The sequence below is a fragment of the Acipenser ruthenus genome, chromosome 3 (assembly GCF_902713425.1).
Source record: "Acipenser ruthenus chromosome 3, fAciRut3.2 maternal haplotype, whole genome shotgun sequence".
Taxonomy (NCBI): domain Eukaryota; kingdom Metazoa; phylum Chordata; class Actinopteri; order Acipenseriformes; family Acipenseridae; genus Acipenser; species Acipenser ruthenus.
Window position 1 is genome coordinate 5040342 of NC_081191.1, and position 13055 is coordinate 5053396.

At 38.8% G+C, this 13055-nt stretch overlaps 1 protein-coding gene across 7 annotated transcripts in view; it reads left to right on the top strand.

Moving 5' to 3' along the window:
• The window catches only part of LOC117394380 (DNA-binding protein SATB1-like), a 59399-nt gene that overhangs the window by 30282 nt on the left and 16062 nt on the right, over positions 1–13055 (top strand). For all 7 annotated transcript variants that reach the window (XM_033992593.3, XM_033992590.3, XM_059010775.1 and 4 more), the window contains exon 8: positions 4775–5226. In XM_033992593.3, coding sequence (XP_033848484.1) covers positions 4775–5226 — 452 coding nt within the window. The remainder of the gene's footprint in view (positions 1–4774; positions 5227–13055) is intronic.

A 13055-nucleotide genomic window follows, 5' to 3' on the forward strand; every position in this document is an offset into this window, starting at 1 on the left:
AGCTGTGATTCTATGCTTTGCATTTGGGGATTACATGGACAATCCAGTGTTGAAGGTTAGGCAGGTGGTTTCTTGGGATGAGTACTGTAGTGTCGTAACCAATACAGACTCGTGGCTCTTCCAGTCCTGAGAAACCAGACTCCCTGTTGCTAGAAGTATGCATGGGATGCCTCTATGTGGGATGAGTAAAACACTTACTGCCTCCAGTATATATAGTGCCTTGCAAAAGTATTCAGACCCCTGACCAATTCTCTCATATTACTGAATTACAAATGGTACATTGAAATTTCGTTCTGTTTGATATTTTATTTTAAAACACTGAAACTCAAAATCAATTATTGTAAGGTGACATTGGTTTTATGTTGGGAAATATTTTTAAGAAAAATAAAAAAACTGAAATATCTTCAACCCCCACACATTAATATTTGGTAGAGTCACCTTTCGCTGCAATAACAGCTTTAAGTCTTTTGGGATAAGTATGTACCATTCTTCTTGGCAGATTTGCTCCAGGTTGTTCAGGTTGGTTGGACGACGCTTGTGGACCACAATTTTCAAATAGTGCCACAGATTCTCAATGGGATTGAGATCAGGACTTTGACTGGGCCACTGTAGGACATTCACCTTTTTGTTCTTGAGCCACTCCAATGTTGCTTTGGCCTTGTGCTTGGGACTGAAGCAGGTTCTCTTGCAGTATTTCCCTGTATTTTGCTCCATCCATTCTTCCTTCAATTTTAACAAGATGCCCAGTCCCTGCTGATGAGAAGCATCCCCACAGCATGATGCTGCCACCACCATACTTCACTGTAGGGATGGTGTGTCTTGAGGCATGGGCAGTGTTAGGTTTGCGCCACACATAGCGCTTTGAGTTTTGGCCAAAAAGCTCTATCTTGGTCTCATCTGACCACAAAACCTTTTCCCACATCGCAGCTGGGTCACTCACATGCTTTCTGGCAAACTCCAGACGTGCTTTCAGATGGTACTTTTTGAGTAACGGCTTCTTTCTTGCCACCCTCCCATACAGGCCAGTGTTATGCAGAGCTCTTGATATGGTTGACTGGTGCACCATTACTCCACTCCCAGCCACTGAACTCTGTAGCTCCTTCAAAGTGATTGTTGGCCTCTCTGTGGCTTCTCTCACAAGTCTCCTTCTTGTTTGAGCGCTGAGTTTTGAGGGATGGCGTTTTCTTGGCAGTGCCTGGGTGGTGTGATGCAGCTTCCACTTCCTGATTATTGATCCAACTGTGCTCACTGGGATATCCAAACACTTGGATATTATTTTGTACCCTTTCCCTAATCTATGCATTTGTATTACTTTATCTCTAACTTCTGTAGAATGCTCTTTGGTCTTCATTTTCCTTCAGATTTCACAGCCTGACCAATGATCCTTCAACAGTGGGGTTTTTATCCAGAAAATGTGACAGCAACATTAATGGTTCACAGGTGGAGGCCAATGGTAAGGTAATTGTGTCCTCGTTAGGGCAATTTCTTTCATCGGTGTAAACTGGGAGCTTCCACAGCACAGGGGTTGAATACTTATGCAAGCAAGATATTTCAGTTTTTTTATTTTTCTTAAAAATATTTCCCAACATAAAACCAATGTCACCTTACAATAATTGATTTTGAGTTTTTCAGTGTTTTAAAATAAAATATCAAACAGAACGAAATTTCAGTGTACCATTTGTAATTCAGTAATATGAGAGAATTGGTCAGGGGTCTGAATACTTTTGCAAGGCACTGTATTTCCTATATATTTAATAAATGCTGGTTCAAGGCATGGTTAAACCCTATGCATGCTATAATATTTAAAAGGATAAGCATTATGGTACAGCTCCTTGAAGCTCCATTAAAATACTATCCAGGTAGCTTTATCCCATTTGGATGTAAAAATGACTCTCATTTTTTATGTTAATTTGAATGTCCACTTGCCAAAGTGAACTATTAATTCTAGTATCATAGAATTATGGTGATTGGTTCATGTTGGTGCCTTAATAATCCTGATTTTATAAAACGTACCTCTAAGGCAGTGGTGCGCAAACTTTTTTTATATGCCGTCCCCTTTTTCTTAACATAATGTGTGCTTTGATTGAGAATTCTATAAATGTTAAACGCATATCACAAATTCAAACATTTAAAAACAGTAGGACAATTGTATTAAAAATATAATTATAAAAAATGCTTGTCAATAAATCTTGTTTTTACACTTAGCAAGTGAGCATTTAGCTGACACGTTAAATCTGGGTTTCTAACAAATAAATACATGCAACTTATTTATTTTTACACTTGGTGATTCAACATTTGGCTAACAGATACATCTGAAAAACATTATTGTTAAGCAATTCAATCTGAAAAAACAAATCTAGGTTTTCACAAAATAAATATTTATTTTGCAAGCTAAATTTGAAGCTAACATGCAAATAAGCCCCTGCCCATTGAAGCGTTTGATTTGGCATTGTATGCTACAGAGAGCCAATTCCTCTGCTTCCTCGCCGCCTCTGCATACAATGGCAACATTTTTTTTTACACGTTTCAAAACTTAAGAATGTGTTTGTTAACATTTATGTATTTGGCTAAATCCTGGACTTTTTATGGTTAAATCTTGGAGCCGGTGTTTCATGAGTACAAGTTCACACAAGTTTCCAAATGATAGTTGCAATATTTAATAGGGTAAAACAATTTTATAAAGTAGACCTACCAATTATATCCGGTTTAATCAGTACATTCACCTATTATTTAACCGTGCAATTGCTGTTGAATACAACAAAAACATAATTAGTTTGGCCATTTCTATGTTTGTGATACTTGGGTAACTTTCTTCTACCGACTATACATTAGAAGTCCCTGAATGTCATGTTAGCACTCGCCAACCTAGTTTTAGATTTAAGTGCAGAAAAAACTAATCACACTTAACTGTCCCAAGGTCATATAAGTACCAGTACTGTTAAATTGTCAATGCAGTATTATGTCTCTAAGCATTTTCGCTGTTCATGTGATACCAATGTGGACGTTATAAATGTCATCATTTCAACTGCCAAGTGAGGAACCAAAGAGGTTACTACAGACTGGTTAGCTGTGCATAAGGCACAACGTAAGCAGCTTTGCTTTTCGTGTGTGTGTGTGTGTGTGTGTGTGTGTGTGTGTATATATATATATATATATATATATATATATATATATATATATATATATATATATATATAAAAAATAAACTGAGCTGTGCCCCACTTTTATAATTTGATTCCATGTGTGTTTGTTTTGTATTTAAAGAAATAGAAAACACACATTATTGGATTTGTTTAGAAGTTCTTGCTCTTTTTACATGTATTTGTGAAGTGTATGCTGGCTGGAACATTACTGGTGCTCTTTGCTTCAGGACTTTTATATAAATAAGAGATTTCTTGTTTGATCATTTAAGCAACAGAAACTGACAACTTCTGACAGTCTATAAATCAAATCCCCAGTCAAATTTCTGTTAGATTTATAATTCCGAATACAACAAAATATCTTTGTCGCAGTAACAGTACTGTAAGCAGAAATAGGTGGGATAGTTTATGCAGCATTTCTAATTTCCAATTTAATATGTAAGATTAACACTATAGATGGGTGCGTGTTTGTGTCTATATAATACTTTTAATACATTTCTTCGAACACTTAGGAGTATGCGTATACTCGTATTTAACTTAAGAGATTTGAAGTTGTCAGGTATTAATTAAATAGAATAAAATGTGTTTATTACTTGATGCAATATTGCAGTCCCTCGGTTTACCTTGTTTGCACGGTTATTGAGTATCCATCAATAACAATCTGACAGTGTTATTTAATATAGAACCTGTCAGTCAAACTTACTAAAACTCAGTTTAGATTTTTAAGCACTTTAACTTTTTTATACTTCTGATTTGAAATCTATTTTTATTTCATTTTCCTTAGAAATGCGTCATCTCCGCAGTGAATTGTGGGATTGGAGTCCTACGCAAGATGTAATCTCCGATTTAAACTCGACAAAGAAATACTGTACATATCCCAGTTTCCACAGCGGTAGCCGTCAAGTTAGGTTTAAGGAAAGGTCGCATTTACATGACAAATCAATTGTATTTGCTAGTTTTGCAACATATTTTCATTCAGTTCTTGGCCTTGATACGGCAGTAAAAATGTCTCCCGGGTGAGAGACAAAATGCACGAGTTAATTGCCATTGATTGGTACTCAATTACAAAGGTGATGGAAGGTCTTGTTTGGAAATCAACATATTATTCAATGGATTTATATAATACCTGCCAAAAAAATAGTCAACCTCGGTTAACTCGACACTTATTACCGGTACCGAAGGGATAAGAACTATTAGACTACTGGATAACGCAACACTGTCGTTTCACGTGCCTGAACTCTACTTGACACTCTTGTTTCACGTGACTGACCTCTGACTGAAAATGGATCGTTCGTTCATTTGCAACTACCAAGTGCAGCTGGTTATCAGTATTATAAATGACATCACCGTGGGGTGTCGAGTTAACTGAGGTTGACTTTACTTGTTAAAGGTAAATGCGAGTATCAGCACACCCCTAGTAACTATACAAAATGATGACCACTCAACACTATATAACTTTTAGAAAATGGTACAATGTAACCATGTTAATACCTGAGTATACCTGAGACCCCAGACAGATATCATGGTCTGTAAGGTTGAAAAAGTTAAAATAAAAAAAATGGAAAAATTCTTCCTTTTTGCAGTTCTTATAAATGAGCATTTCTTTCTTTCTTTCTTTCTTTTCCATCCCGCAGCTGAAATGGAAAGCCTTTCAGATCTTTCTCCACCCGGCGCTAACCATGTGAATTTCAGCCAGCAGCCAATCCCAGGGAGCACGGCTGAGCAGCCTCCTTCCCCAGCCCAGCTTTCTCATGGCGGGCAGCCCCCAGTGCGGGCCCAGCTACCCAGCCTGCACCCCGGACTTGTATCCACACCGATTAGCCCACAGCTGGTCAACCAACAGCTTGTCATGGCCCAGCTTCTAAACCAGCAGTATGCAGTGAACAGACTCTTGGCGCAGCAGTCCCTCAGCCAGCAGTACCTAAACCACCCTCCCGTGATCCGCTCCATGAACAAACCACTAGAACAGCAGGTCTCCTCCAACAGCGAGGTGTCTTCCGAAGTCTACCAGTGGGTTCGTGATGAGCTCAAGCGGGCAGGGATCTCCCAGGCAGTGTTTGCACGTGTGGCTTTTAACAGAACTCAGGTAAGACCTTGAACTTCTTTCTTTTGTAGTGGTTTAGTTACTACTTTTATAAAGGTGCATGGCAGCTAAGCACAGCGGTTCCCAGCTCCAGTGTTTTGGGACCACTGTCGGTCTGGGGTATATTGCTTTAATTAGGACTTCAATATCTTGAACTGCTCAACCAGTGCAAGGTGTGTGGACATGGCACAAGTTCTGGAATCCTAACTACAGCTATGGCCAAAAGTTTTGCATCACCCTGTAGCATTAACACATTTTGCTTCATAAAATCAAATGAAATCTGCTCATTTGAATTGCATACAGGTTTGTAGTTTTCCATATATTTAATGAAAAACTGACAAATTGAAAAATGTGACATTTCAAAATCTAACATGGAATACTGTACCACTATTATGGCTTCCGGTAGACTTGCGATATCATTTTGTAGTTGTTAATGATGTTAAATAAAATATCTAAATTACGTTCATATAGTTTATTTTTAAATAATGTCTCAATCCTAAAATTTCTAGGTGATGCAAATTTTTTGGCCACGACTGTCTGGTGGTTGGACGGGATAATCTTCTTATCCTGCATAAATTCCACGTAATGTTAATGTAGGTAATGGTGGCCTTCTTTTTCAGAGTACTGACACTTGATTGGCTGTTTTTGGAGGCTATATCTTGGGAACCACTTGTATGGTTTTGATGAAGCTGCTGTTGTGAGCTGCAGTTTTTGCATGCGGTGAATGTAAGTCATTGTGACTTGCTTGTTCATGGAGCCAAAATCAATCTTGTAGAGTTTGTATCCTTAGCTATGGGATACAAACTCTATGGGATTTTATTTTATTTTCTATATATATATATATATATATAAAAAAAAAATTGTCTGTACTGCTTTCAGTTCAGGTAAAACAGTACTTGCAGCCTCAGACTTTATTTATTTATTTTTTTATTATGTGTGTGAATAATTAACAACAATGCACATAAAAATAGACAAATCCAGTTGAAACAAAAACCTGGAGCTGTTTGCCACCTTTGAGGATGATGACATTGTGGGTTCCTTCCTTCCAGTTTTTAATGTTACAGGAAAAAAAACTAAGCTGACAGAGTCCTTGGTGATTGAAAAAGCCTTTTTTTAATTTATTTAGAAAAGAAGAAAAGTACAGAAGTACATAGCACATTGTAACATAAAACCCCAAACACAAACCAACACCCACTCCCCCCCTGTTGATACCCCCATTCCCTTATGGACTTCACCTCACAGGACCTTACAATAATGACCTGACAGTGGTCGCAGCTGCACCCCATGTCTCCACAGTCCAGAAAAAGCCCTTTCTGATAAAAGCACCACAGCAGGACAGACTGACCGAGCCTTTGGCTTTGGATAGTCTGTGCCCTTTCCTTGCAGATGCTGCTGGTAGCATTTCTGTCCCCCGCTGATAACTAAGCCTGACTGTGTACATGTTTAAACAGGACTCTATCAGAATCTGTGGCTATAAGGTGGTGCCTGTCTGTCTGTGTTTACATGCATAACTAGCATTGTGTATGTGGCACATGTTTACATATACCTGTATCTCTAGAGAACCACTTATTCCCTATACATGCAAAAAGGGGGGTGGGATTCTCGCTTTAATCTCAGTGTTCTCCAAATCGTAATACCAGACAAGTTGAGATTTGTATCTTTTTGACGTTTGCTTTTATGGACCTCTTGAGAGAGAAGAGCAAAATTAAGATTTTATTTGTGGGCTTCCTGTTTTTTCTTCTTCTAAACAACTAAATGGAATAATTAGCATATTTTACAAAGTGCCAGTGTTTGCTGTAGCGTATAGAAGAATAGCACGGTGTGTAATAATCAATCAATACTTTTGGTTTAATACTGAAACTGAAAAACCTAGATGTATTAACGGTAGTAGGAGATCTGAATAAGCTCTTTTAGTACTGCATACACATACTGCAGGCTGTTTGGCGTGAGATTGTAATCGGAAGTGAGCTCTATCAGGCCATAGTGTTTCCATTGAATTTGAAAAAGGGGGGGGGGGGGTACATTGTAGATGTTCTGATGACTGACTGCACCATTTGAAAATAAATAAACATGACTAAATAAAAATGGAAAAAGTCCTTTAGGGTTAAGTTACAAGCCTTATGATACAAGTCCATAGCATTCGACAGAATACAGACCCAGACCAAAAAATTATTATTATATGTAACCCTTTGCGTCTGGTCCGACATTACACTTTTTCCTTTCTGGTGTCAGACCCTGGCCGACATTATCAAAAAGACGTCAAGCACAGGTTTCTAGTCGTTTTTTCCATCCCGCAGCTGAAATGGAATCGCTTTCAATGGCCGAGTGAGGCCGAGAGAAGCCGGAAAAAAAAGGGGATCTGAGCAATATGCATCGTCGCTTCACCACGGACATAAACAAACAAGATAGTTGTTTCCGCATCCAGCGCTCAAAGAATATCACAGACATTTGCCAAGCTTTTTGAGATGTTGTAGTAATAAAATAATGACTTGGATCGCATTATTGAGAAATTTGGTGATAAAATGAGTGATCGGGAGATGATTTATCAGTATGCATTACTATGAAGAGATATGTGATAAATACAGCGAACAAGCAGGGTGGCAGGGCTGGAGATGCAGTACTGAGTGTCCTGTTGATATGCAGTGCCTTTTAAACCTGTTTTACTGTGAAAAAAAAATACTTTTAAACAGCACGTGTAAAATAAACCGCTTGTGTGAAAATAAATTGGACCTGACGCGCCTGACAGGCGCTGAATAAATGGACCGCAAAGGGTTAACTTGGGTTCATATATTTATTCATCATGGTCTTGATGAGTTAACCAGCTGTGATAGCCCCCATGCATCTGTATCTGTGTCACAGGAAATTATTAATAGAGGGTGAAGTGTTGCACATTATTATTATTTATTATTATTATTATTATTATTATTATTACAATTAATTCTTAAAACAATACATCTTGAATTCCTTAAAATTGACTGCCATGACGACTATTTGTTGCCAGGTGAGACTGAAGAATGCCTCTGCTCCAGTACACCTGGCAAACATCCAGGCTGGTGGGTGGGACCTGCTCGCGGACCACCACTAAAACATGTGATCTCAGTTTATGGCAAGAGAAAGATAATGGCTACAGATGTTCTGCATATTTTTTGGGAGGTTGCAGCAAACCACATTTCTTTGCAAGAGCTTTGAATTTGTGAGGTTGATACAATCTATTGGAATCCGTGATTACGTTCAAAGAGGAGATAAGTGGAGACCAGACAGGCGATGTTTTTGTGCAAATTGGCAGCCTCTTTAATTTATCAGCAGTTTAAAGAATTCATAATGAGCTTTTGAAATCTCTGATAATATTTATTGTACATGTTTGAGCAATGTTCTAATGAATGTTGCTTGTAATAACTTGTAAACCAGTACTTAAAAGAAAATAAAATAAATAAATAAACTAGACCTGGCAATCTCCCGGGAAGTATTTTTACTGGGGAAAGAAAGGGAAAAACCTTTTTGTTTTAAACAGCCAGGAGTAGTGTAAACTGCCGATTTTGTGTTGGGTTTCGCAATGTACATATTGGTTCAGACCAAACAGTGAGGCAAATTAGAAAAGATAGTTTCTTTGTATTAGCCTTGAGGCTTTATGGGGTCAGGGGTTAACCTGTGTGAGGTATGAACTGCACAGACATGCCTGTCTGAATGACTTTTTTTTGTTTGTTTGTTTTTGTACCTCATCTTGGATTACTGGTTTGGAGCTATAGAAAAAAATAATGGATTAGTAATATCAGAATCCCAGACAAGCACGTTTTGCGGATGACGTATGGCGTTTTTATTTAACCGTTTCCCACTTTATTTATTTATTGGGGATCAGCCTTTATTGACCGCTTTCAACAGTGAATCAATCCCCAATTGGGGCTTAACAAGTCAAGCCACAGATGAAGCAAATAATCACACTTTGCAGTTCTGCAGCTGGGCCTGGTGGATATGTGGTAGGAAAACTGTGTGTGTGCTTTTGATTTATTTTATTTTATTTTATTTTATGTATTTATTTCTGTAGTGGTTTTTCAGGTGGAAATGTTTTCTTTTCCATAATGACCACATTATAACTCACAAATCTGCACTTGAGTATATTGCCTTCCATTTAAACCCATTGGGGTTCTATGTTCATTCCAATAGGTACAAGCATATTCTTATATCCTTATAATGTTTGGCAGCATCAGTGAAATTGGGAGAGTTGTGTTTGTTTCAACTATGCCATTGACATTCTTAAATTTAATTTTATATATATAAAATTAATTGTACAAACCATATTGTTGTCCTGTTATAATCAAGACTAGTGTGACCTACAGCTACAAAGCAGTATCTTATTTCTATTTCTGAATCGACTTAGTTTTACAGCTGGAAAGCACTGGGGGGTTGAAAGCCTTGTCATTGGGATTGCCATATATCTATATATCTCTGTGTAAGATTACAGCCATGCCTGCTGTTGAACATGCGTGTACTCCCAGATGCCAGCCCTATTAATCTGAACCTTACTGGTGTTACAAAAAGGGACATATTCTGCAAAGCCAAACCCTTCCTGTTTGGCTTTATGCACAAAGAAAAATGAAATAAACACATTTTGGTGGGATGCCAAGACAACCAGTGTTTGTGTCATGATTTAAACATTGTGGCAAAACCAGAGTTAAATGTAAATTAAATTAAAGTTGACCCTTTTAAAGGTATTGCCACGAATGCTATTTTGAAAGGTGTTTTATTTATCTAATTTAAAGTGTGTGTGTGTGTGTGTGTGTGTGTGTGTGTGTGTGTGTGTGTGTGTGTGTATATAATATATATATACACACACACACACACACACACACTACCGGTCAAAAGTTTTAGAACACCTCCATTTTTCCAGTTTTTATTGAAATTTACGCAGTTTAATGCCTCAATGTACTCTGAAATTAAAGCATAGAACAAATAAACAATTGGAGATAAAAAAGAAATCATGGAATCGTTTTGTTTAACAAAATTTAATCTAAATTTTTTTCTCAAAGTAGCCACCTTTTGCAGATATAACAGCCGAACACACTCGTGGCATTCTTTCTACAATGGAAATCAAATATTGTTCAGAAAGTTCTTCCCAACACTGTTGCAGAAGTTCCCACAAATGTGTTGCACTTGTAGGTTGCTTTGCTTTCACCCTTCTGTCCAGTTCATCCCAAACCAGCTCGATGGGGTTTAAGTCTGGAGACTGTGCTGGCCATTCCATGATTTGAAGCCTACCGTCTTGTTCTTTTCTTCTAAGGTAGTTCTGACATAGCCTGGAGGTATGTTTTGGGTCATTATCTTGCTGTAGGATGAACCCCTGACCAACTAGGTGTATACCAGAGGGTATTGCATGGCGCTGCAAAATGCTGTGGTAGCAGTTTTGGTTCAGGGTGCCACTCACTCTGTGCAAGTCGCTGACTCTGGATCCAGCAAAAGAGCCCCAGACCACCACGCTTCCTCCTCCATGTTTGACAGTTGGTGTCACACACCGAGGAACCATCCTTTCGCCTACTCGACGGCGTACAAAAACCCTGCGTGATGAACCGAAGATTTCAAATTTTGATTCATCGGTCCATAAGACCACCTTCCAGTCTTCAGTAGTCCACTGGTGGTGCTTCATGGCGCAGGCAAGCCTCTTTTTCTTATTTTGCCATCTTAGCAATGGCTTTCTTACTGCCACTCGACCTGTCAAACCTGCAGCTCGAAGTCTTCTCTTCACAGTTGAAACTGAGACTTGCTTACTTCGACCAGTGTTAAGCTGTGCTTGAAGCTGTTGTCCTGTGAGCTGCCTATCACGCAAGCTGTTGACTCTCAGAAACTTGTCTTCTGATTCTGTTGTGGCTTTGGGTCTGCCAGACCTCTTCCTGTCAGAGTTTCCTCCAGTTTCGAAGTGCCTTTTGATGGTGTAGGAAACTGTACTCACTGACACCTTGACTTTCTTTGCAATTTCTCTAAAGGAAAGACCTACACTTTTAAGGGTTATAATGGTCTGTCTGTCTTTCTTTGTCAATTGCCTTTTTCTCGCCATTATGAGAGCAATATACTACTTCCTGCAGTACAGTACTGTCCAAATAATGCTTAAGAGGGTGTAGTAACACAGTCAGTTCCAACACTGCTTTTATACAGACAGAGGGTTTGTAAGTAATCAACAAAAGTTGGGACACCTGTAGGAATTGTTAGCATCAGCTTTCAAGGCTTAATTTACTTCCATTGCTGCATAACAGCTGTAAGTTGTTAACCCATTACTTGTTCCCTGAAAAAGGCCTTTTTGTATAACTCTGAAATGTACATTATTTTTTCAGTTTTTGGTAACCTAAACTTTTTTGTTTAACCTCTGGCAGTTTACCGCTTACCTTTGTACCATTTCAAGTTATTCACTGGACTTGAACTGCTTAAATTTCAATAAAAACTGGAAAAATGGGGGTGTTCTAAAACTTTTGACCGGTAGTGTATGAGTGTATGTATGTATGTATGTGTGTGTGTGTGTGTGTGTGTGTGTGTGTGTGTGTGTATGTGTATGTGTATATATATATATATATATATATATATATATATATATATATATATATATATACAAATTAGTGCCTTGCATAAGTATTCACCCCCCTTGGACTTTTCCACATTTTGTAGTGTTACAACCTGGAATTAAAATGGATTTAATTGGGATTTTTACCATTTGATTTACACAACATACTTAACACTTTGAAGGTGCAAAATATTTTTTATTGTGACACAAAAGTTAATTAAACAAAAAAAAAGAAGTTGGTGGTTGCATAAGTATTTACACCCCTGAGTCAATACTTGGTAGAAGCACCTTTGGCAACAATTACAGCTGTGAGTCTTTTGGGGTAAGTCTCTACCAGGTTTGCACATATGGATCGTGCAATATTCGCCCATTCTTCTTGGCAAAATTGTTCAAGCTCTGTCAAGTTGGATGGGGATCGTTGGTGGACAGCAATCTTCAAGTCTTGCCACAGATTTTCAATCAGATTCAGGTCCAGGCTTTGACTGGGCCATTCTAAGACATTCAGGTTCTTGTTTTTAAACCACTCCAGTGTAGCTTTGGCTGTGTGTTTAGGGTCATTGTCCTGCTGGAAGGTGAACCTCCACCCCAGTCCCAGGTCTCTTGCAGACTGAAGCAGGTTTTCCTCAAGGATTTCCCTGTATTTGGCTCCATCCATCTTGCCCTCAGTCCTGACCAGTTTCCCAGTCCCTGCCGATGAAAAGCATCCCCATAACATGATGCTGCCACCACCATGCTTCACCATGGAGATGGTATTCTCAGGGATGAGCAGTGTTGGCTTTGCGCCACACATAGCGTTTTGCGCTAAGGCCAAAAAGTTCAATTTTGGTCTCATCAGACCAGAGAACCTTTTCCCACATGTTTGCTGTGTCTCCCACATGCTTTTTGGCAAAATCCAAACGGGATTTGATGTGGGTTTTTTTCAGCAATGGCTTTCTTCTCGCCATTCTTCCATAAAGCCCAGCTTTGTGGAGTGTCCGGGTTATAGTTGTCCCATGGACGGTTTCTCCCATCTCAGCTGTGGATCTCTCCAGCTCCTTCAGAGTTACCATTTGCCTCTTTGTTGCTTCTCTGACTAATGCCCTCCTTACCTGGTCACTGAGCTTTGGTGGACAGCCTTCTCTAGGCAGAGTCGCGGTTGTGCCATATTCTTTCCATTTTTTAATAATGGATTTAATGGTGATCCGGGGGATGTTCAAAGTTTGGGATATTTTTTTATAACCCAAACCTGATTGGTGCTTCTCCAGAACTTTATCCCGGACTTGTTTAGATAGCTCCTTGGTCTTCATGA